We start from the raw sequence: 25,188 nt of genomic DNA on the forward strand, positions 1-25,188 counted from the left end.
GGTGATTGTTGTTTCCCTTTTGAAAGCAGATGCCTATATAGCATGGACAGTAGTGGTATTTTTGTTGTTATTGTGCTGCATTCAGTGATGGTTGGTTGATAGTTAAACTGAAATCCAGTTCTGGATTCCCTTTGCAAACTTCCTTCAGTGTTCTTTATTTTAGAAAATGTTACTGCTTGCAGTTTCCATGTACTTAACTGGAGCTGGAGAACAAGTTGTTTGGCAATCACTGTGTCATTGCTAATAGGTAAAACGCCTACTGTCACCTACAAATACACTTATTTTTACTCCCAAAATGCTCTTAGGCAGTAATGTTTATTATTTCTATAACTATAAGGAGAAACAAAGGCTGCTGGTGGGAGAAACAAAGACTACTGGTAGAAGAAACATTCAGAGCTTGTTGAGTGCCTTAAATATTTATCCAGAGCCTCTGTCAGGCCCCCTCAAGCATTTGAATTGTTATTTCTTTTCGCAATGTATTTCTCAACTTCAAATTTTTTTGGTAATATATTATTGGAAATGAGTCAGATCTTAGAATTTTTAAGCTCTACTTCTGTTTTGTTTTTAAAAATTTACCTTAATCTATAAATGTTTGCTCTCAAAAGTAGGTAGGTTTAGAAGATTGTTCTTCTATGACAAAGGGTTGACTTTTGGTTTTGTTTTCCAGCTGGCTTTTTTGTGTGTATGTGTTTGGAGCTTCAGAACATACTCAGTTTTTCTTGAGTGCATCTGTGTGTAAGGACAGGTACATCTTTACCTCTGAGGGTGAAAGCCTTTAAGATACACATTTATTCTTTGAGGCCCTAGAGTGTCATTTATCTATTTTGTCTTTTAGACATGAGCTGTCGTGGCAGAGCCAGTATAGTTTGGGTGTCTATCACAAGCACTTTTCTCAGTTGCTTTTACCCCTTCTGCTGGTTTATTGTTTCCGAGTAATCTGAATGCGCTAATATAGAAGCCCAAATTCCTTTTATTATATCCAATAATGATACCCAGGTATTTTGTGAAACTGAAAATGACATGGAATATTTTTTGAAAATATTGGTTTGCAATATGAATATTGGTTTGCAATATGAATATAGTAGTAACTACTTTTGATTTCTAGAGATTATTTTTGACCATTGAATGGACTCAATTGGGATTCTTTTGATTCACTGTTTTCTACTCACAAAATTGAACCTTTTTATTTTTGTGAAAATTGAGCCTTATCCTAACCATACATTTGAGTTAAAATATGGCTCTGTTCTGATTAGCCTTTTAAATGGGAAACCTAACTGACTAATAGTTCCTATGATTAGAAAACCCACTGGCTTAGTGATGAGAAGCAAGCAAATATTTTGGAACTTGTCCTATTTTAAAATTGAGGAAGAGGCTCCACTTAGGATTGGCTTCATGGGTTGGAGTTTGGCCACAATGCCCAGTTCCCTGGGCCAAGAAAAAGTTGCTTTGGTTGGCACCATCTGCCCTCCTGTAGGCTTCAATTTTTCATCTCCCACTTAGAAATACAAATTTTGTTAGATTGCCTGTAGGGACTTGGTATCCATTTAACTTATTCTAGGGATAATGATGTTGTAGCAGCACATACAAAGAGAAAGTCCTGATAGAAAGTGTGGCTCACCTTATTGTGATACCACGAAGATGTGTGGTGATAACACTGTCATTGTAACATAGAAAGTATTTATCTCATAATATTAAATAAAAATGCACAAATACTCAAGAGAAATACACACACACACACACACACACATACATACTAGTATTATAACTTTGTAAAACAAAGCAGCTATAAAGAAAATACCTGAAAACAATTGTGTTAGAACAGAACAATGACTGCATTAGCATGCTGGGATAATGGCTGGTTTCTTTGTTCCTTTCTTCCTCACCCATACATTTTCTGTAACGGGACTGATTACCCTCATAATGGGAAAAAATTCTAACCTGCTTTCAATGGTAAGACTTGGTCCTGATAAGTAACAACTGCTTATATTTCATAAATCTCCAACCATCACGTTTCTCACTAGAAATGGCCTCAATAATCTTTGAGAGTCTGTTGAAATTGATTGCTTTCTTGTGACCTTCATTTGCAGGGTAGTTAAATCTATATGCATTTTAGAGTATTGAAAAGATTGTAATTAGACTGGGATTCTGTATAGAAGCAGTTACCTACTTTGAACTTTTAATTACTGCCTTTCCTAGTCTTTTTAAATTTTCACAATAATCAAAGTATGTCTACTATATTTCAGGGAGCAGCTTAAATGCCATATACAGGTACTATAATGAGATGGGAAAGAAGCCCACGATGAAGTGGAGCACTATCGACAGGTGGCCTACACATCCCCTCCTCATCCAGGTAAGCCAGGACTGCCAGCAGTCCCCATCACCAGCCTCTGAAGTGATCAGGTTCTTGTCCCTTCTTGGTTTGTGGTGTCCTTCTGAGCCTCTTGTTCTCTTGCTTAAATTACATGCCAGGGGTTTAAAAGAAAGTATTAGATTCCTGATTTATTATGAAAAGAGAAAATAAATTTAAAGATTAAAATAGTTCTACTCTTTTCTTTCTTCACATTAATGCTCTTAGTCTCAAATCATAACAAAATAACATTTTGAGTTTTGTGTTTCCCAATGACCAGAAGAATATTTAAGATTGTACATGTTTCGGCTAATTTACATTCATAGATTGAATTACTGACAATAACTGAAACCCTTTATTTTCTAAATATTTTAAAATATCAAATTTAAAAAATTTAATATGCCTACATGTTCTGAGACATGAAAATAAAAATGTTTCAATGGAAAAAAGTTTCATTGATTTAAGAAGTTTCAGCTTTCTCCTGTACAACTTATATGTATAATACGTATATTAATGGGTACTTGATTTTAGGAAAATCATTTTAAACTACAATTCTAAAACAAATAGCTTTGAGTTGGTATTTTATTCTTTTATGTCCTTCAAATATGGGAAGGCAGTTGGTAAAATATTGCCCTGATTCATACAAATAAGTGTTGTTTTTTTTTTTGTTTTTTGTCAGTAGTTCTAGATTGTCCAGTTTATTTTCCATTCTTTGAACATTCTCTGACCTCTGGCAAAATACCCCGTGAATTAAAATCTACAACCACTAGATGGTGCTAGACATCATTAAAATCAGACCCTCTCTCCAGAGCAGACCCGGCCCCTTAGGCTGGTAAAGGGTTAATTCAGGGGGTGAACTCCAGTTTTAAGTAAAAGGCGAATAGAAGGAGCCCCCATGGGGATGGGTGTCACCGAGGGCTCTGTGTTCCCTGGCAGGACCCAGCACTGCCCGGAGCCCCACATCCCTGACTGCAGCCCTTGGAGGCTGTGGCTGGAGGGAGGGGTGTTTCAGGTCAGCCTCGACATGTGGTGCAGAGTACCGAGGGATCTGCACAGCATCTGCCCGCGCTGATCGAGGGAGTAATTAGATTTGCATTAAAATTCAGCCCTTTGAAAAGGGGGGAAGCAGAAAGATGGAAAGGTCTCTTAACTGAGGAAGTCTCTGTTCATAAAATAAAAGGGAATTTTAGAGGCATTTATCTGCCCTCCTGGATGGTGTGATTGAAAGCTCTGAGGGCCGCGGTGCCTCTTTCATTCTGCAGAGGGCTGCGCGCAGAAGATCCCGCAGATGGGCTATAGGTGATTTAAGCTGCACGTTACGTGCCCATGACGCCTTGGTGTTGAAGATGGTTTGGAGACTGCGATGAGCCATGATGTATAATGTTCGTGTTTGCAGTTTTGCAAGCTGAGAAAGGGAAAGAAACACTGAGCTCTGGATGAGTTAGGAATTTTTTTTTGGAAATGAAAACAAAACTAAAACCCTTAATTAAACTAAAACTAAAAATATAGTTTAAAGAAACTAAAACATTTCTACTTGTTACAGGTAATAATTACTCAAAATAGTCATTTTACTACTATGATCTCTGATATTGCTATTTATCTCACTGTTGGAGAAATTGGAGTCAAATTATGTCCCAAGCTACTTAAACTTCACAGTGGCCTCCTTATCTAGGTTGTTGCCCCCAAATAACCCTTTCTAAACATCCTTAGTTTCCAAACTCTGCAAAGACCACCGGAAAGTATAGTTTTTATTTATATCAAATATTACCACATTTAATCTATTGCTAAATCATAAATTCTGAAGAGGGAAACTTAACTTTAGGTGTCTTCTTAGGTAATACGGTATTTATTTATCAAATTTGAGAGTTCTAGAATGATTGATAGTACCTCAATATTCATTAGGGAATAGTTGCACCTTTTACAGTATTGACTGACCACTGATATAGCAAAATACTTACAAAGGCAGATTTGTATGGCTGGGAAATGACCCTTTATCAATTAAAAAAAATCTTTTTATTTGGAAATAATCTCAAGGATTTATAAAAAATGATAAGCATAAGAAGAGTATAGCCAGGCTGTGGTATACACCTATTAGCCCAGCTGCTCTGGAGACTGAGGCAGGAGGATCACTTGAGCCCAGGGGTAGGTGGCCAGCCTGGGCAATAGAGAACCCTGTCTCAAAAAAAAAAAAAAATGTATAGGGAATTTTCTTCTACTCTTTGCCTACATTCATGTATTGTTAACATTTATCCTACTTGCTTTATTATTTGCATGCTCTGTGTGTATGACTATGTATGTTTGTGCATACATGTGTATTTTTTCAGAACATTTTGAGAGTGTTACTACCTTCTACACCTAAACATTCTAAGACCAGGACTATTCTCATACATAACTGCAACACAGCATTCAACATCAGGAAATTTAAACATTGATACTCAATTTTATCTCATTTCTGTTCATATTCCAATTTTGTCAATTGACCTGTTACTGTCCTTTGTAGCATCATTTCACTTTGTATAAGTGAAATGATAAAGAATGATTCAAGTGTGAGATGAAAGAAAGCCTCTTATGATCTGGCATTTCAGCACCTATCCATGTGAATTGGGAAATGCCAGCTAGATGGAGGGGAGTGAACTGGTCTGGTGGACAGAGGTTTGTAGGCGGGACCTGTGTTCTAGCCCCAGTTCCCAGATGTGGCTGGACGGCCTCACATCCACAGCATCTTTCCCTGCTCTGTTCATCTAATGGGGGTTGTGCCACCTGTCATCTGTTGTTAGGGAGGGTGTGAGAAAGGTTGAGATTGCCTCCATGGGGATCCTGGACTCAGGAGGAAGATGTCATAAAAATAGAAGAGTATTTTCTTATTTCTCTCCTATTTCTAGCTAATGTATTTTCATGCAATATGCCTGAAAGCCAAAGTAAGGAAGATTAAGAAAGACCCTGTAAGCTGTTTTCCTGCTAACAGAGCAGATGAGAGGCCTTAAAACAGCTTCTCTTTCCCATCTGTGTTTCTTTTCCATCTGGAAGTGTGCCCTGCTCTTCCCGAGGGGAGGCAGATCCACAGCATTCATTTGCAGGGAGCCATTAGTGAGCTTCAGAAGTTTCCCATCAAATTCCCCAGGCCCCTCAAACCGTTATGATCCATTTTGATGATGGACCAAAGCAAAGAGACTGTACTGTTTGCATTTTAAAAAAAAAACAAAAAAACAACTGTTCTGATTTTTTTAGAGTTGCTCTGAGACTTTTGGTATAACTCTTATTTTTGAAATATTTTCTTGCTTTCCACTTCTTTGTTCCTATTTCCCTGTTTCCTCCTTTCTTGGGATTCCCACAGTGCTTTGCAGACCACATTCTGAAAGAACTGGACCATTTCCCACCTGAGAAGAGGAATGAGGTGGTCATTCTGTTTTCTGCTCACTCACTGCCAATGTCTGTAAGTAAGAGCATTTTGTTGGGTGACCTAGTGGTTGGAGACTGGGTTGTTTTGTCTTCTAGATATGTAAAATGAATGTAGCTCCAATAGGTTCTAATCCCTTATGGAAGAATGACTTCTAAAATTCTAGACTTAACTTGGTACAGATTTCGTTTGACTCAGTATTTGCAACCTCATAACAATACAAATTAAAATATTGTAAATATTTTCTTAGTGCTCTTAAAATGATAATTGGAAGAGATATTTAGAAGAATTTCTAGGAAGTGGAAATTTTTTTTTTTTTTTTATTGTTGGCTGTTCAAAACATTACATAGTTCTTGATATATCATATTTCACAATTTGATTCAAGTGGGTTATGAGCTCCCATTTTTACCCCATATACAGATTGCAGAATCACATCAGTTACACATCCATTGATTTACATATTGCCATACTAGTGTCTGTTGTATTCTGCTGTCTTTCCTATCCTCTACTATCCCCCCTCCCCTCCCCTCCCCTCCCCTCCCCTCCCCTCCCCTCTTCTCTCTCTGCCCCCTTTACTGACATTCGTTTGTCCCCCTTGTATTATTTTTCCCCTTCCCCTCACTTCCTCTTGTATGTACTTTTGTATACCTCTGAGGGTCTCCTTCCATTTCCATGCATTTTCCCTTCTCTCTCCCTTATGTGGCATTTATACACAATGGAGTATTACTCTGCATTAAAAAATGACAAAATCATAGAATTTACAGGGAAATGGATGGCATTAGAGCAGATTATGCTAAGTGAAGCTAGCCAATCCCTAAAAAACAAATGTCAAATGTCTTCTTTGATATAAGGAGAGTAGCTAAGAACAGAGTAGGGTCGAAGAGCATGAGAAGAAGGAAATTTTTTTTTTTTTGCCTGCTCCATTGAGGCTGGTATTTAAGTGTGTTCAGTTATATAGCCAGCCACCATTCAGACCAGGCCCCCCAGTTCTATTTTTCTGTTCTCAAGAGTTGGGACAGGCCATTTGAATTCCAGGAAGAAAGTATAGTTTCTGATTTGTGAAGACTAAGGACCATATTTTGGCAAGTGAATACATAGCACAGCAGATTGTGATCTGGTTGCTCCTTAGTTCATCATATTACACCGAGTTGTTTATGAAAGTACCACAAACTGGGCCATGAGAGTAAAATATTTAGAAAAAAGATCCAGTTAGTGTGCCATATAATTTAAATATATTGTGATGTTTGTTTTTGGTACTGGGGGTCGAACCCAGGGGCTCTTAACCACTAAGCCACTTCCCCAGCCCTTTTTTGTATTTTATTTAGAGATAAGATCTCACTGAGTTGCTTAGTGCCTTGCTTTTGCTGAGGCTGGCTTTGAACTTGAGATTCTCCTGCCTCAGCCTCCTGAGCCACTGGGATTATAGGTGTGTGTCACTGCGCCCAGCACTATGTAATTTATAGAAGGGCTTGGAATAAGTAATTAGTTTCATCAGCTCAAAACTGGTATTGGGTCCTAAAAACATTGCTTTTCAATGCTGGGTGCGGTGGTGCATGTCTGTAATAGCGGCTACTAGGGAGGCTGAGGTGAAGGATTGCAAGTTCCAGGCCAGCCTGGGCAACTTAAGAGAAACTCTATCTTAAAATAAAAAATAAAAAAGATCTGAGTGAAGTGGTGAAGTGCCACTGAGGTCAGTCCCCAGTACTGGAAAACAAAACAAAGTAATAACAGCAAAATATATTGCTTTCCAAGCCAGAGGGATGAGAATTATATTTTCTTAAGTGTGATTAAAGTTTGAATTTGATGGTTAATGGAGCCAGCCTCAGCATGGGGGTCACTCTTCTTGCTGCTCCATACCGCCACTTGGTGGTCATCAGAGCCAAGCCCTGTGCAGTGTGTCCTCTCCTATACCTCAACTAGGCTGTCGCTGCTTGGGCAGTAGGTGGCTCTGGAGATAAATTTCTCCCTTCTTGCCTATTTCATTTTAATAGGTTTATATTCTCTTTGCTGGTGTTATGCAGATCCTCTTTTTTTAAAAACAAATTTAAAAAAAATTTTTTTTAGTTGTAGTTGGACACAATATCTTTATTTATTTATTTAGTGAGAGAGAGAGAGAATTTTTAAAAAATATTTTTTAGTTCTTGGCAGACACAACATCTTTGTTTGTATGTGGTGCTGAGGATTGAACCCGGGCTGCACGCATGCCAGGCGAGCGCGCTACTGCTTGAGCCCCAACCCCAGCCCGATATTTATTCATTTTTATGTGGTGCTGAGGATCGAATCCAGGGCCTCACACATGCTAGGCAAGCGCTCTACCACTGAGCCCCAGCCCCATGCAGATCCTCTTCACATATCCGTCCTGTGTGTGATGAAACCTGAAGTGCCAGAGGGCAGCTCCTGAACGGGGCCAGGAGAACATTTTGCACTGGAACATTCCCTGTGCCTCCTTGTGGTCTCTCACCTTCAGTCTCCCTTCCCTTGCCTTCCTGCAGGGACTGGACACGGTACTGTGCTTCTGGGTTCCTGTTAGGGACTGAGGGATGCCATGAAGTCACCAAGGCTAGGGAAGGTGGCGGGACTGTCAAGAAAGAAAACTGACCTAGGAAGCCCTCTTTTCACCTACACTCATAACTAATAACTTTTTTACTTTGAAATAATTTTTAAACTTACCAAAGAGTGGCCTGAAGAGTACAAAGAAGTCCCATATGCCCTTCACCCAGCTTCCCCTAATGCTAAATTTTACATAAAATAGTACAGTATCAAACTGAGAAATGAGCGTTGGTGCTATTCTGTTGACTAAACTGCAGACTTTATTTGGATTTTACTCATTTTCCCACCAGTGTCCTTTTTCTGTTCCTGGGTCCTACGCTGTGTTTGGCAGTCTTTTCTCGCCAGTATCCTCCAATCTATGACAGTTTTTCATACTTTTCTTTTATTGCCCTGCTAGGTTGAAGAGCTATTTCCCAAATTCCATTGCTTTTGGTGTGTCCCTCCATTTGGGGTTTATCTGGTACTTTCCCATGATTGGATTGTGACTGTGTGGTATTAGCAGGAGCACTCTTCTCAGTGAATCATGTAGGGCTCTGTGACATTGGTGTGTTTTATTCCTGGTGACATGGTCTTTGGTTATTTGGTTAAGGTGGTATCTGCTATATTTGTCCCTGGAAAAGTTACTGTTTTTCTCTTTGTAATTAAAAATACCTTGGAGGAGATGCTTTGAGACTATGCAAAATTTTGTTATTCCTCAGATTTTTGCCACTGATTTTAGCATTGGGGTGTAGCAATCATTAATACACTGTCCTAATGGCCACTTTATATTTCCTTCATTTCTTTTATATTTTGCTTCTAATGGCTTTTTAACCAATGGTAATATCATAAAATATAGTTTGTCAGTATTTCATGTCAATAGTACGGTATTTATTGAGCACCAATTATAATCTAGGTACTGTTCTCTCATAGGATATGAGAAGGAAGAAAACAGTCAAAAATCTTTGTCTCTGGAGAGTAGCAGTAAAAGATACTAAACATAATACGTAAGAAAATAGCAAGGTAGATTAGAAGGTAAGAGATGTCAGAGAAGAAAATAAAGCAGGGTGAGGAGGTAGGGAATCAGTACTCAAGAAAATATTAAAACAGTTAAAATATCTGCACCAGACATTTTCAAATGTAGTAGCAGGCTGTCCTGACAGAACGTGTATCAGACATTTGCTGCACACGGAGCATTTGTCTACTGTCCATTGTTGTGGGGAGAGAGGAGAGAGAAGGAAGCAGAAGACACAGGTCATGTTCCCCAGGAGCCTGGAGTCTGAACCACACGCTTCCTCCTTCCTCCTCTTGTTCCCTTGGAGTTTATCGTAAACTCAGCAGCTGCTTATTCGTCCATACAGCATGCGTTCAGTTCCTGCTTTAAAATCATCCACTCACATCACTACATAGGTACAGGTTTCTATCCCATGTTGGCTCCTCCTGCCCAACTTCTTTGTGTTATTTTTCCTATCAGAGGTGGGGGTGGGGGGGACAATCCTCCATAGTTAGACTTTGTCAATCTCCTACAATCAACATTGTAGAATTGTTAAATCTTCTTAGGGACCTTGGAGGTGATCGAGTATAGTTGTTCTCTTTGGCCAGTGAAGAAATGGAACCAAGGAAGTGCCATGATTGCTCAGATGATATTGTCTTTAATGCCGGAGACAGGGAAGACTCTGGTCTGGGACTCACACCATGTTACCGCACAGTCGGAAGCTCTTGGATCTTTTCATGATGTTGGCAACTGAACACCCTTGTGTCTCTGATGCAGGTGGTCAACAGAGGGGACCCCTATCCTCAGGAGGTAGGCGCCACTGTCCACAAAGTCATGGAGAGGCTGGGTTACTCCAACCCCTACCGCCTGGTTTGGCAGTCCAAGGTAGGTGGCTTTCACACATTTGCAGTCCGCCCTCAAGATCATCTGGTTCAGGACTTAGCTATAAAATGATTCAGTTCGGCTCGTCCACATAGATAGACTGCTCTATGACCTGCTTGCTCATCCTGAGCAGAAAGAATTCACTGAGTGAGTAAGATAAAAGATAAAAGGAAATCAAAGGATTAGTTGAGTTCTATTGGCTTAATATTTTATTTTTAATTGTAACTGCAGACTGTTATTTACTTATTTATGTGCTCATCCTCCTTTCTCATAGGTTGGTCCAGTGCCCTGGTTGGGTCCTCAAACAGATGAGTCTATCAAAGGACTTTGTGAGAGGGGGAGAAAGAATATCCTTTTGGTCCCAATAGCATTTACCAGTGATCACATCGAAACGCTGTACGAATTGGATATCGAGTACTCTCAAGTTTTAGCCAAGGAGGTGAGCACTCCCATCTGGCTTATTAAGCCCATTGTGATCTGTTTTAAAAGGAAAGTTTCTCTACAGCCATCTGTCATTCAAAAATATTGTTTGCTGTATGTGATTGCAAATACTCCAGCCTCATTGTTTTAAATAATGCTTCATCTGTGTGATAGATACTCGGAGTTACTTCTGGTGTTACTTTTGTGCCTTTTTAAACCAGGTCGCCCAGGGATCATTTTGTTTAGTTAAGATGATTGTAGTATGTGAAAATAATAACAGCTGCATTCCTTTAAGAAAAGTGAATTATAAACATTACCTATTCTGATAGAAAATTTTTCCCTGCTCCATAATTCCTTTTCTTTACCAATATGGTTGTATCATTTACTTAGGCTATTCTACTGTTTCTGTTTGGATTTCAGGGCATATAGGGCTTGTTGTCATTTCAGAGAAGAGCACGGAATGAACAAGAAGCAGAGTGTGTTGTGATTTCCTTGACCTCTTTTATGCACTCACTTAATTAGCTGTTTGCTACCATGTTGTGATCAATCTGATTATTGAAATAATACCACCTTGGTATCTCATAAGATGGATGTTCAGGATGGAGAAAAACTATTGCTTACCTATCTCATGGCTTCTGAGGGATGGCCTGAAAATTGTGTCCAATTTATAGTTGTTTCTGTGAGATTGTGGAAGCCTGGGGACTCAGAAAGCCCCTTCTCCCTCTCATCTTTGGCCAGAATTCCTGGTCATCCCCATTGACAGAGGCCTGGCCATGCAGAGCACTGTAAACCCTCGGAACTGGGTGGCAGGTGCTGGGCATGGTGGAGAGTGGATGGGGGCAGAACATTAGCCAATCCCCAGCCTCATTATTTGTGTATACATTGCTGGTCTCAACATCCAGGAAGGTAAGAAGGTTCTAAACTTGCTCATCCACAATTAAGAAGAATTTGCAGGCAGGCAGATTGTAAGTGACCAAGGTGAGGCATTGACATTGCTTATGCATTTCGTTTGATGATTCTTCTGTATCCCATGATCACGTGGGCCAATTGTGCACTTGATAAAAAGACTTCAGTGAAAATATGGTTCATACCAGTGTGTTTGGAAAGCAAGTTTTTGTCTGTACTGAATGACAATCTCATCCATTCATATTACTTAATAACCAAAGCAATTATTAGTAGCTAATAAATTAGTCCCTATATTGATTAAAGAAAACCAACTAAACTATAGTTTATTTCATTATTTTTATGGCAGAATACAGTATGTTTAAAATAACTAACTTCAAAAAGTTTTAAAAATTCCCCCTAAATAGAAATTACTTTATTGCTTTTTGATAATAAAAATAATGAAGATCTTAGCACAGAGAGTTGTATGGCATAGAGAATAGAATGCACTCATACTCTTACTCCAAGAGAGAACATCTATTCATATTTTGATAAAGATACGTCCCTTTTTCTCCTAATAGGTAAATATGTATTTTAATAAAATTAGGTTTCTTGTTTCTGCTTGTTTAATAGAAATGCTATTTATTCATACTGTTTTATAATTTTTTTTCTTCAAAAATGTATATTATGAACTCATTAGTAAATATAATTAGATCTCTAATTATTTTTATAGAGATTAATATCCATTTTATAGAGATTAATATATATTTAAGGCATTTTTAATTTTTATTCTCATACACTACTGTAGAATAAATGTTTTCATTTTTTCAGTTATTTTCTTTGGATAAGTTCCTAGAAAGGATGGCAGTGCTGACATTCCTCTCAGTTTTCCTGAAGATGTGCCTGACTGTCCTTCAGCAGTGAGGGAGGCTGTCCTCCGCCAGCACTGGTCATTCTGCTGCGACTGACTTTGGCGTGAGGTTTTAGGATCAGCCTCTTCAGCGGAGAGCGAGGTTTTTGCCTGGAATCTTACTGAATTCTTGTGCCCATCTTCAGATGTTAATGCCAGTCTAACACTGAAGTGACCCATGAGCTCATCAGCAGGAAAAGGGAAAGAAAAGAGCATGACTACCCCCAGCGCATCACTGTTAGACAGTTCTCAGTTATTTGGGGGATAGTTAAACACTGGATGTTTTTGGACAGGGAAAAGAAAGGTGATACTAAAATAATACTCAGGTTAATTTTTTTTTTCTGTAGGAATATGTTTAGAATCTAAACCATATGGATTCAATCTAGACCCAATATATATCTTTTTAATATATATATATATATATATATATATATATATATATATATATATTATTTAGTCGTAGTTGGACACAATACCTTTATTTTATTTATTTATTTTTATGTGGTGCTGAGGATCAAACCCAGAGCCTCTCATGTGCTAGATGAGCACTCTACCGCTAAGCTGCAACCCTAGCCCCCCCAATATATACTTTAGAGTTCATAAATTAATTTCCTTCATTTTGGCACTTGAAATGGAAGCAAGTAGGAAATTTTACTTAATTAAAACAACATTCTGGGGCTGGGATACAGCTCAGTTGGTAGAGTGCTTGCTTTGCATGCACAAGGCCCTGGGTTCAAACCCCAGCACCAAAAAACAAAACAAACAACATTCTATTTAGGTAGAGACAGTAAGAGTATGCATTAGAAAAGTGGAATCAAAGAAATGGTTAGCAGATTTAAATTACTTGAGAATTCCATCAAGGAGTATCTCAAACATGGTTTGGAAGCAAACCACCTTTGGGAAGGAAATGGGGTAGGGGAAAACATAGAAATTGAAGAGTAATTTATGATAAGAATCAATCTATGTGCCCTCTCCCTGTGTGTCACTTAACACTGGAAGTCAGGCTGTGAATTGTGTGTGCATGCGTTTGTTTATTTTTTTTGTTAGCAGTCAGTTTCTTAAAAACAAAAAAAATGAAAATAAAACATGTCTGTGTTTTTCCTCCCCTTTCTCATTTGATTCAGTGTGGAGCTGAAAACATCAGAAGAGCGGAGTCTCTTAATGGAAATCCATTGTTCTCTAAGGTATCTGCAGTGTTACAACCATTTTAGTAGAACATTCCGGGGAGTAATCCTCTGAGAAACTCTTGCAGAATATTGGTTTTCTCACATATTAGAACATTTGGAGTTCCAATTAATTACAAAAATAAGATCGAATCCCTCATTCACTCCCTCCTTTCTCCTTTCGGTAGCCCCCATTTTCTTATGTCTGCCCACCATAACTATGTCTAATTTAAAATTTGCTTTTCAGAGGAAAGGTAGAGTGGGTGGGGTAAGAGGATTCATTTTCTAAAATCTTGATTTTAACTTTCCTTAAACTGAGGAAGCTCAGTAAAGGACAGTGTTACAGAATTCAGTTCAAGGGCTGCACAACTCCAATTAAAAGAAGCCCAGATAACCAGAGCAGTCATGCAGACAGACAGGGAGGTGGGCGTCCCGGGGCCAGGGGACTCTTCACTCCTGATGGCTCTGTGCTCCTTGTGTGTCTTGCAGGCCCTGGCCGATTTGGTGCTCTCTCACATCCAGTCCAACAAGCTGTGCTCCAAGCAGCTGACTCTGAGTTGTCCACTCTGTGTAAATCCTGTCTGCAGGGAGACTAAGTCCTTCTTCACCAACCAGCAGCTGTGACCCTGCTAGAGGAGCCCGTGGGATTAGGCAGATGGCCAACATCCAGACACCACTGTGTGGAGGGGATGCTGTTCAGAGATTGGAAAGAAGCCATTTTAGTGGATACACAGCCTTTGGGCACAGACTGTGTGATTTGCTGAGGAATGGACTCTGAAATCCTTACTGAAGGACTTGTATTTTCATAAACCTGTATCAGTAGCATTTGTACTCCCTCTTTCTGGGTAAACTTGCTAGTTTGTAACATCCCCTATGACATTAAAAAATGAGTTTAAAAATTTATCTGATGCGATACATACCAATTTAAAATATGTGAGATCGGTTTATAGCCTTGTGCATACAGGTTTTTAAATGCATATAGTTGAGTTTATGCAGTATCATTTGAAAAAGCAATATTAGCTAAACCTTCCCTAAACCCATAGGTTATGCAACGTCTCTGAGATGGTTGGGTTTCCTTCCATGGTTGCCATTGCTAGTGAGGCCACCATTTTTTGGTCATGTAGGTGTCTGCATGAGAATCTCTCTCCACCCTGAAACTGAATCAAATGCAAATTTCAGAAGTGTTCTGAGATTCCCTAAGCACATAAGGCTAATAAATGTGTAGAAATCAGTGTTTGGCATATCTGCCTTGGTTTGAATCCATGGTGCCTTAGGGAAGGGGACTTCCGCTGCTTCCTGTCTCTGAGGACATTGCTGCCAGGAAACACTGCTGATGGGCTCCCTCTTGAAATCTCCCTGGAGCCTTTCCAGCTGGTATCTTCTTGATCTTGGTTGAATGTCTCCTTTCTGCACATTTAAGAATTATTTTATCAAGTTGACTACATTTTGTAACCTTGGATTCTTTCTTCATTGATAATTTTATTATAGAAATATATAGCCATAGAACAACTGAAAAATACAGAAAGGAGAAATAACCCCTCGAATGCAACTACTATTATCATCTTATTGTATTTTATGCTAGTCTTTTCCTGTGGATATTTTCAATGCCATTGTCACCTTGAAGTGGTGAGTGAAAAGTTATTCTAAAAATGTAGAAATAATATTGGATCAGAATCTGATCTTCTATAGTTGGATTTATATGGCTTAAAAACTCTGATGGATCTATGAAGCATTTGTACTGATCACTTTTTCTTCCTCCAAGCCCCCAAACTTTGTTCTTCAAAAGAGCATTTCTTTGATTATTTTTAAAAAGCCAGTTCATAAAATGGAAGTGATTAGGGGATTCATAGATCTTCTATATTCAGGATTTGCTGTTAATAAATATTATGACATCATTAAAGTTTTAACCAGTTTGATCCATGCTGTCTGTTAAAATTGATCAAAATGATTAAATATGAGGAATTTACTTTGTAATACAGAGAAAGATATACACCAACTGCTCAAATCGTTTTCCTATACTGATAATGGCCCTCAAATTTGAGTAACATCTAACACTTTCATTTCCAAATTGTCTTTTTTATTCGCTGGAGGTTTCTAGGGAAAGATAGAAGGTATAGATATTGAGAATTTCCTGATATCTTTTTCTATCACCTTTTTAGGGATTAGGTTCAAAGCAGACTGTGAGTGACTGTCCTACGGTGGAGTGAATTCTCTGGGTAGTAATGCTGCCTGGTGTTGGAAGGCAGCTTCCCTCATAGCCTTTCTCCCTCCTTCAGGATACTGGCTGATGATCTGTGTCACTCCTTCAACTGCTTTAAAGGTGAAAATATATTACTATGGAGATGTAGAAAGTTTTGACACAGGGGACCCGTGCTAGGGCATCTGAAGCCCCTCATTTGCTAAGGAAACTGCAGATCTGATTATCAGATCAGCACTGACTGTGCTGTTTGGAATAATATTCTTAGTACTGAGCTGGAAGCAGGTCGGCCTGTATAGTGAGAGGCCAGGTGGTTTGGGATCACCGCCCATGGCATTTGTTGCTTTAATTGTTATCTTTGACTCTTAACCATGAATGCATAAGAGCCATACATGGATGTAGAATTTGGTAGGACAAAATCTCCTTAGAGATAATAGTCTTTGAGGCTTGTTATTCTGTTTGTCAACTTTGAAGTACAAATGTTTGCCCTGGTAATTTGCAATGAACTGAAGGCAGTTTCTTCAAGCTGTGCTATGTACTGACCTGGCTTTTAATTGATGAGTCCACTTCTATAGAGTACTTGCAGGGGGCTGCATTGGTGAGGCAGGTTGGCTTACCTGGACAATTCAAAGGACCAGGATCACATGGTGTAGAGAGGAGGAAAGAGCTCTACTAAAAAAAAAATATATGCATTAAAGGAAATTTTTGCATTGAGAAATTAACCCTTGAAGTGTGTATCAATGGTGAATTGATGCTGAATAAATAGTAAAAATCCAACATTTTTTCCTGATTTTAACTCAGAATATACATCCTTCTTTAAGCAATCCCATGATCCAAATGAAATGTTTCTCTAGGATTCTGTTAAAACTTCTTTTTATGGCTGAAATTAGATAGTGATGATCAGGTATAAAGAGAAAGTGGACCTGTAATCCCAGCGGCTCAGGAAGTGAAGGCAGGAGGAGCCTAGCAATTTAGTGAGGTGCTAAACAACTCCGTGAGACCCTGTCTCTAATAAAATACAAAATAGGCTGGGGATGTGGTTCAGGGCTCAAGTGCTCCTGAGTTCAATCCCCCGTTTCCAAAAAGAAAAAGAAAGTGGAATTTTCTTCTCCCAGTTGCCCAAACTGAGCCTGCTATAAGGTACATTGTATCAACAACCAGTAAGTAATATCAGGCCATTTAGATTCTTAGCCGATCTTTAAAATTTGTTTTTTTTTTAAATGTTTTTATTAGTGCAGTATGTCTATGCTCCTTGGTTTCTTTAGCAGGGAAATATACTGATATAATGGGACAGGTCACTTAGAATAAAATCACTACCTTAGTTTTTCTCAGGTAATCTATTCCCATAAATTGGATATTCCATTTAAGAAACCATAATTTAAGGCACATGCAGAAAAATGTTTGCTCAATCTGATACCATTAGATTTATCCAAAATAACATTATGACACCATGAGGTAAGACCATTGAGGTATTCAAATGTTATAGGAAATTATCTGTGGGGCCATCAGTAAGACCTGCAGCATGGGTGTAGATGATCCCATAGTGTTTGCAGCCCTGGGGACTCTACTGTGTTTGCTCTTCTGTTCTATGGGTGGGCACAGACACAGCAAGGGGCCGCATTGTGCAGCTACATGGAGAAAGCAGGCGTGTGTGTGTGTGTGTGTGTGTGTGTGTGTGTGTACATGCTTCTCTGACCTCTTCACCTGGCTGGGAAACCCTTTTGGTCAGGATCCTGAAAAAGGCCCCAAAACGTGCTTCCCAAAATAAGTAAAAAAGGGAAATTCATTAAGCAGGAAAATAATTCTGAGTTGGCCCTGAAACTAGAGCTTTCTGTTAAAATTATGCAGTTCAGCCAGGCATAGTGGTATACTCCTGTAATCCCAGTGACTCAGGAGGATGAGGCAGGAGAATTGCAAGTTAGAGGCTAGCCTCAGCAACTTAGTGAGACCTTAAGTAACTTAGCAACACCCTGTCTTGAAATAAAAAAATAACAATAAGGCTGAGGTTGAGGCTTAGTATAGAGCGCTTGCCTACACGTGTGAGGCATTTGGTTTGATCTTCAGCACCACATAAAAATAAAGTTTAAATAATAATAATAATAATAATAATAAAGGCTGGGGATGTGAATCAGTGGTAAAATGTTTCAGAGGAAGATGAAAGCTAATCATTTCTTTCATTTCTAGAAGTTATAAAATTAAAAACATTTAATTAAGGTCATGTCGCAGAAAGGCTTTGCAATTATTATTCACAGGAACTTTATTGTAATTGTCTGATAATTTTAGAGATTCCTTTATAACAAGCCCTTTCATGAACTCCTCCTGGAACAGATAATTTTCTATATTACATTTGAATTTCATTTTATAGAGACTAATAAATGATTTCAGAGTATATATGTCAAATAGATTAAAACTGAATGTTGGTATGACTCAAGAAACCTGAATTCTGCTTGGATCAATGCCAGTTTAAATACTTAATCATATCATAATTATGTTGAGGTCTCATGTGCTTCACTTATAGCATTCCTTGCTAATTCAAGCAGTGACATCTACAAAGCTTTGATCTATTTTTTTGCCAGGCTTCCTCCAGTTAGACAGTTGTGTTATATGTCTGTGATCTGACTTTTGCCTTAAAAGTTGTTCTCCTTTCAAAATGCACTTATTTGGGAAATCGTAAAATGTGCAGAGCTACGTAGCACAGAGCCAAGTGCTGGGTGCTGGGGTGTTCAAAGGAAGGAAGCTGATGTGCCCTCACGTGTTGAATGGCAGACACCGAGCAGGCGCAGGTGGTGCACCCTTGAGCTTGGTGAGTCTTGGGAAGAGGCGCTCTGGGGGCAGCTGCCTCTGGAGAACACATTTGTAATATTCTCGGGTCCCAGGAGAGGAAGAGATGGTTTTGCTTTTGATGTGGAAATCTTATTAAGGCTTTCTACAGGGAAAAGGAAGTGGAAAACAAATGCACCCATGATAATCAGTTTCTTATAACATTCTTTGGTAATACTGGCTTGGTTGTTTTTAGTGGAAATCATTAGCTTCCATTTTTAGTATAATAGCAACTATTGGCTAAATTAGTCTATAGGAGGCCATTAAGATGGATGTTGGAATTAAAAACATTTTTGGAAGAAAGCCTGGTCTGAGCCTTTGTTATAAGCCCTCGGGCAGGGACCTGGGTCCTGTTCCTGTTCCTGTTGTCACTCTGACACTTCATTTCCAGATACACATTCTTAGTGACTTGCTCCCGGAAGAAAACCAGAGCACACAGACCAGCTTCTCCCCTTCCAGTCTCTTTATGAGTCAAATATTTACTTTCCTGTCATGTTAAGAAATGGTAGATTTATTTTACCTTGAGCATTTGTGATATATTTTATCTTTTTCTTATTTAAAAGGAGCTTCTAGATGTGGGATGGAGTTGACTACATGCTGTGTGCTGGCTTTTATTCTCCATTTTTAACTACAACAGTCATTATATGTTTATATGTTTATCTGTTATCTGACTTTTGCCTTACATGTAACATTTACATGTAACAGTTATATTAGAAGCAAAGGTATGTCAGGCATGGTGGCACACGCCTGTAACACCAGCGGTTTGGGAGGCTGAATGGTGAGTTCAAAGACAGCCTCAGCAATTTAGTGAGGCCTTAAGCAACTTAGTGAGGCCCTAAGCAACTTAGTGAGATCCTGTCTCTAAATAAAATATGAAAAGGGCTGGGGATGTGGTTCAGTGGTTCAATCCTCAGAACCAAAAAAGAGAGAGGGGGGAAGGGGGAGAGGGAGAGAGGGAGGGAGGGGGGAAGGAGGGAGAGAAAAGCAAAGATAGCACTCAAAACCCACCTCTTCATAATTATTTTACGGCATAATTGTTTAGTTGATTATCTACACTTATGAAAGTGATGAACAGAGTGTTAATGTGATTTAAAAATGTGGCCATTGCATCACGAATGGCACCAACACATGAGTAAACATTCCTCTAATGTTTGAAAACTATTATCCAGTTTAGCCAAGTGACTTTTTGGGGGGATGATGGGTCACTGGGGATTGAACCCATGGGGAAGCTTTACCACTGAGCTACCTCCACAACACTTTTTATTTTTTATTTTGTGACAGGGTCTTGCTGAGTTGCTGGGACGGGTCCTGACCTTGTGATTCTCTTGTCTCAGTCTCCTGAGTTGCTGGCATCACGGGGATGTGTGCACCACCATGCCTGGGTAGCCAGGTGATGTTTGATGTACAAAGGAGTTGTCTGGTGTTTGTGTTACTCCTTAATGAAAATGAAAACATCAACATTCATGTCAAAGTTCTATTTATTTTTTTAAAAAATTTTAATTGTAGATGGACACAATACCTTTCTTTTATTTGTTTATTTTTATGTGGTACGGGGGATCAAACCCAGTGCCTTAGGCATGCTAGGCAAGCGCTCTACCACTGAGCCACAACCCCATCCCCAAAGTTATATTTGTTGCTCAGTTGTAACCATAGATTGTCTGCAGATGCAAGAGCTTGGTAAAAATGAGCAAAAGTATGCTTTGAGAATCAATTGACTCTATGGGATATGTAGGATATAGTATCTTTTATTATTCTTTGTGGATTTTAGACCAGTGGCATTTATAATAAACATGTACTCACTCACACATGTGTGTATAGATTATTTTTTCAGATTGCTGGTTGTTGACATTTCCCAGCAAACCACTGCCCTCTACGATACTTCTCCAGGATGCTGGAGATGACACATACAGATTGCACCTTTGAGTTGTTCTCCGGATTCACTAGGAGGCAGCTCTCCTTTATGTCACTGTCTGTCTGGAGGGAAAGTTAGCCCACTGGGACTAGTTATTTAGTCTTTCCAGTATGATTCCATTTGTCTCCAACACAACCTATGGGCCTGTTGTCCTACCTGAAACCCTGGAATCCCAATCAGCAGTTGGGCTGGATGGGAGAACTTTACGATAGCGAAGGTCTACCTGAAGAGTAGGGTTTAATTAATTTATCTCACTTTGTCCTGGAAAACCATCACAAGTGAGGATCACACACAACAGTGGTGCTTGTTCATGGGAACATGAACTGCTCCTTCTTCAGACAAGGCCATGGCTCTCTGTGTACCTGCTTCTGAAGGTGGCCCGGCTGTTTCCCAGGCACCAGAAGGACCCATCACCATGATGTCACCATCATACCCCAGTGCCTGAGGGTGTGCAGTTCCAAATTGTCCGGAGGCAGAGGCATCTTTTCCCACAGTTAGGCTCTGAAGACAAGCAGTTGCTTTTACTCATGTCTTTCTCATGTCGATGACACGAGAGAAAAGAAAAAGGTGTCAGTTAATCCCACCTCTTCCTGTGCTTCGGAATTGACCAAAATAGAACCAACAGCTCCATGCAGCCCCTTCCCTCCTCTCTCTGCTTCTTCTGAGCTCCCCTTCTACCCTGAGTGTCTGAGAACCTTCTTTTGTTTCCTGATACAGCATTATCCTTGACTGCAATCCCTTGATCCTCAGGAGCTAGGATTTTATGACTGATCCCTTCTGTATCCCCCCAAAGGCCAAGTCCCAAGCTGAGCCATGATGGTGTCCAACAGAAAAGGTTGGCTGGCATTACCTTCCTGAGAGCCGGCTCTCTTCAGGAGGATATATGATCAGATATTTTATTGCAGCCAGGTGACAGGAGGTAGGGTTTTGAGGGTATGTGGCTGCTTGATTACAATCTCTTCTCAAAAATACTTAAATGGATTCTCCCAGACTATGGTTCTGATGGTCATTGCTTCTACCTTTCTTTTCTGCCTCCATTAGCATCATCTGGACTGGATTATCTGCCAGTCATGTATGCCCACCCGAGTCATCCTCAAGTGCTGAAAGTAGGGATTATTCAAGTGCCAGAGGAGATATCCAAGGACTGGGGGGCACCAGGTGGTGAGCAGGATGTTCCTCTGTCCCTGCCCAGAGCTTGCTTGTCTTGCCTTAGTCATTGTTTGGGTCATTCAAGCTTGGACATAAAAAAATGTGCTAGATGGTTTTTCTTTGACTCTGAAGAGGAAACATATTTTTGAATAATGTGTTGTCATTTTTAAATGACAGACTGTATAGTCTATGCAGATGTAATCATACTTAAAGCAGGGATCTGGATAGATTGAATTCATTTCAATAGATAGATTTTTCTTTCTGAGGCTATCAGTGGTGTGCTGGTAAATGTTTAACAACTGGCTGTCTGGGAGAAAAAACTCTGATTTGTGGTGTTTGATGGTTTCCATTGTGTAAATACTCCCACTGCTACTGGTTCCAAGCTGTCAACACAACATCACCCACCATAGACTTGGGAAGAGATGCCAACTGCTTTCATGAGCTGGCATGAGCCAGCCCTGGCACCCTGCTGATTGTTACTTGTCAGAGACCTTACTTACCATGGGTTGTGGAATATTCCTACAACCCATTTCTTTCCTGTCCTAAGCAGAGCAGAACCTTCGAAAACCTAAGCACTAATGAGTGGGAAAGCCAGAGGAGGAAGCAGGCCGATTCCTGTCAGACCAGTTGGAGCTGTGTCTTTGCAATGGATATCGAGGCTTAGAGAGTGTCCTGTGGACCGTGGCCTAAGGCTGGCCCTCTTCACAGAGGCCTTGGTGCTGTGGCCTGTGGCACACAGGGAGGATCTTGTTCTTTTGAAAATTTTCTGTGTATTTAAAATCCTTAGAATTAGAAAATATCTGCTCTGTCTGTCTCAGGTTCAACCTGGAAAAGTTGATGTGAAAATCACCCAAGACAATGTGTGGAAAACCACAGTTGAGACTAGAGAGGGCTTTGTGTGTGTAATGGGCTATTATTAAGTTTATTAACATCTATCAATACTTGGATGGAGTACCTAGGTCATAATTTTTAAAATACTTCTCTTGCAATAAATTATTTAAAAATTAAAAGTAGGAAAAAAATGAAGTGGAAATTTACCTGTAATCTTATGACATTTGATTAATCCAGTATTTTATGCATTCTCTAGATTTATAAAAATACCAAGATGGTCATATTGCTCACTTAGTAATATTCATATTTTATTTGTCATTACATATTTTACAACATAGTTTTAAATATCTGCACAGTTATCGTATGGGTATATTATAACCCATATAGTCACTTCTTTATTATTAGAGCTTTTTATTATTTTTCATTCTTTGCTTATTACTAAGCAGTGATTTGATAAACATCCTGATAGATATAATCTTTGGACATATCCTCAATCATTTCCAGAGGAAAAATTCCTGGCAGTGCTTTTTCTGGATCAAAACATATTCTTGCAGTTTTTTTTTTTTAAGAAAAATATTAAATGAAATTTCATGTATACAGTATTTAGTACAAAGCAGTGCATAATGGGTGTGTGTGTGTGTGTGTGTGCGCGCGCGCGTGCGTTTGTGTGCATGTGTGTTAAAGATCCAAAATATGGCAGCTATCTGTGCTATTAATTTGGTTAGCAGACTTTGCTACTGCTATTTATTCTCAGTGGTAACTATTCTAGGTGGTGACATTCTGCAGTGTTTTGGGGTTTTTCTTTTTTTGCATTATGAGAAGAGCGTGATGGCAGAATGAATATAAACCAGAGTGCTGACAGTCTCCAGGAATCTAGGGATCAGTTCTCTTGTCTTGTTCTTTATGTTCCTTATTGTTGCTTACTTTTGGTCTCACTTGTCTTGATAATTTCATAGGCAGAGACAAAAGACAGACCCGAATGCTGTTTATCTTTATTCTTCAGTAACTTTGGAAAGATTTTGAATGCCTGGAGAAAGTTGAGTTTCAAGTTAGAACAATCTGGAGGATTATGCATGCCTTTCACTTACCCTGCTGGCCCCTTAGCCTTGCCTGAGTGTCTGTGCCCCTGAGCTGGTTCCTGGAGGGCCGAGCCGTCCATCAAAGCCAGGCAGGCCTCAGCCCAGGTGACCACGGCACTTACACATTGTCCCTTTACGGAAGGTCAGCAGGGAATGTGTTCCTTCCTGTTTCTGCCCTCCTGAAGGTTTTCATGTCCACGCTAACCCACTGCGGGCCTGGGCCAAGGCCAAGCTGCCCATCAATATTTTAAAGTAGTGGTGTTATAAATTTTATGGAAGACGCACAAAGGACAATTCCCTGAAGTGATGAGCCCGCTGAGAAGGGATATTGGCTAAAAGGAGATTTCCCACTTTGAAACAGTGTGAGATCAAGTACCAAGCTGGAGAGGCCCTTTATATGCATGGGGCTCAGAGCTTGGTGAAAAATCTGACCTGGTTTCAAATCCCACCTACAACTGTTAATTTATTTGGTTATCTATTAACAGTCTCCTGGCAGCTTACTTTTATGTTTAAAATTAAGTGCTTGATTGATTATTTTCTAGAACCATGATGGGCTGTTGTTCTATACTTAAGCCAATCCATTAGTGGGCTCTCATTACTGATCTTGCCTTCCTTTCTGGGTTTATTGTGTGTGCGTGTGCGCATGCGGGTGCTTGTGAATGTATGATCACCTGAGGATCATGGTGGGCCTGGAGAATGGAAGAAAAGCATCTTCCTTTGGAAAGTGGAAAGTAGTAGGGCTTTTACATCCCCTGAACACACATTCACAAAGATTTTTCAGTGCCTAGGGAGCAGTAATTCATAGATGGAAGCAATGCCCCCCAAAAACTATAGTGTGATGATTTTATTTAATGAAAAATATCAGCATGGCTGGGTACTGTGGCCCACTCCTATAATCCCAGTGATTTGGAACGCTGAGGCAGGAGGGTGGACAGTTCAAGGCCAGCCTGGGAAACTTTGCAAGACCCTGTGTCAAAATAAAAAAATAGAAAAGGGCTAGGGGTGTAGCTCAGTGGTAAATGGAAGAAGAGGAACCGGGGCTTGAGCCCTGATTGTTTCTGACCAGTCCATAACCTCTGGTGACACCTACCCTCCTGAGGGGGTGTGGCACCTCCCGAGGGGCAGTGGAATGTATAGGGAGCAGTGATTGGACAGGGTGATGCCCTGGCCTTCCAGCCACAGCTGATTTGTACCATCCAGCTGGCATAAACTCTCCAGGAAGACTCTGAGACTTTGGCTACTCTTATTTTTGATCAGCATAAGCACAATACACATATATTCCTTAGATAGGGCTTCCAAAATAGCACAGACAATTTTGCAGAATTTTTCAAAATAATATTTGCTGCCCAGGTATTATTTGAATAACAGTGTCTTCTCTGGCACATTTTATTTCACTTCTGAGCATGAAATGTGTGGAATCTCTAGATTGAAGAATAGAAAGAGAGAAGGAGCTATTTAGTCCACTCGATTGTTCCTAAACACATTCTCTCAGAAAACAGAGAAGTAGTGCAGTATTAGGTCTGACAGGAGAGAAGTTGCCCCAGCACCTGTGCAGAGCAGGCCGCCAAGAGCCCAAGGATAGTTATTTACAGATGAAGACATTGAAACTGAGAGAGGTGAAGTGACTTGTCCAAGGTCACCCAAGGTTAGGTTTCTAACTGGTAGGCCAGGATTCTTTC

The 25,188-nt window shown here is 39.7% G+C and overlaps 1 protein-coding gene across 3 annotated transcripts in view; it reads left to right on the forward strand.

Annotated features, from left to right (window-relative positions):
* Fech (ferrochelatase) overlaps nt 1–14,424 on the forward strand; it is a 32,762-nt gene extending 18,338 nt beyond the window's left edge. For all 3 annotated transcript variants that reach the window (XM_027948976.2, XM_027948977.3, XM_027948975.2), the window contains 6 exons: nt 2,244–2,350; nt 5,682–5,780; nt 10,042–10,149; nt 10,421–10,585; nt 13,483–13,542; nt 14,011–14,424. In XM_027948976.2, coding sequence (XP_027804777.1) covers nt 2,244–2,350; nt 5,682–5,780; nt 10,042–10,149; nt 10,421–10,585; nt 13,483–13,542; nt 14,011–14,145 — 674 coding nt within the window. In that variant the 3' untranslated portion in view covers nt 14,146–14,424. The remainder of the gene's footprint in view (nt 1–2,243; nt 2,351–5,681; nt 5,781–10,041; nt 10,150–10,420; nt 10,586–13,482; nt 13,543–14,010) is intronic.
* The last annotated feature ends 10,764 nt before the right edge of the window (nt 14,425–25,188 follow it).

The sequence above is a fragment of the Marmota flaviventris genome, chromosome 16, assembly GCF_047511675.1.
Source record: "Marmota flaviventris isolate mMarFla1 chromosome 16, mMarFla1.hap1, whole genome shotgun sequence".
Lineage (NCBI taxonomy): Eukaryota > Metazoa > Chordata > Mammalia > Rodentia > Sciuridae > Marmota > Marmota flaviventris.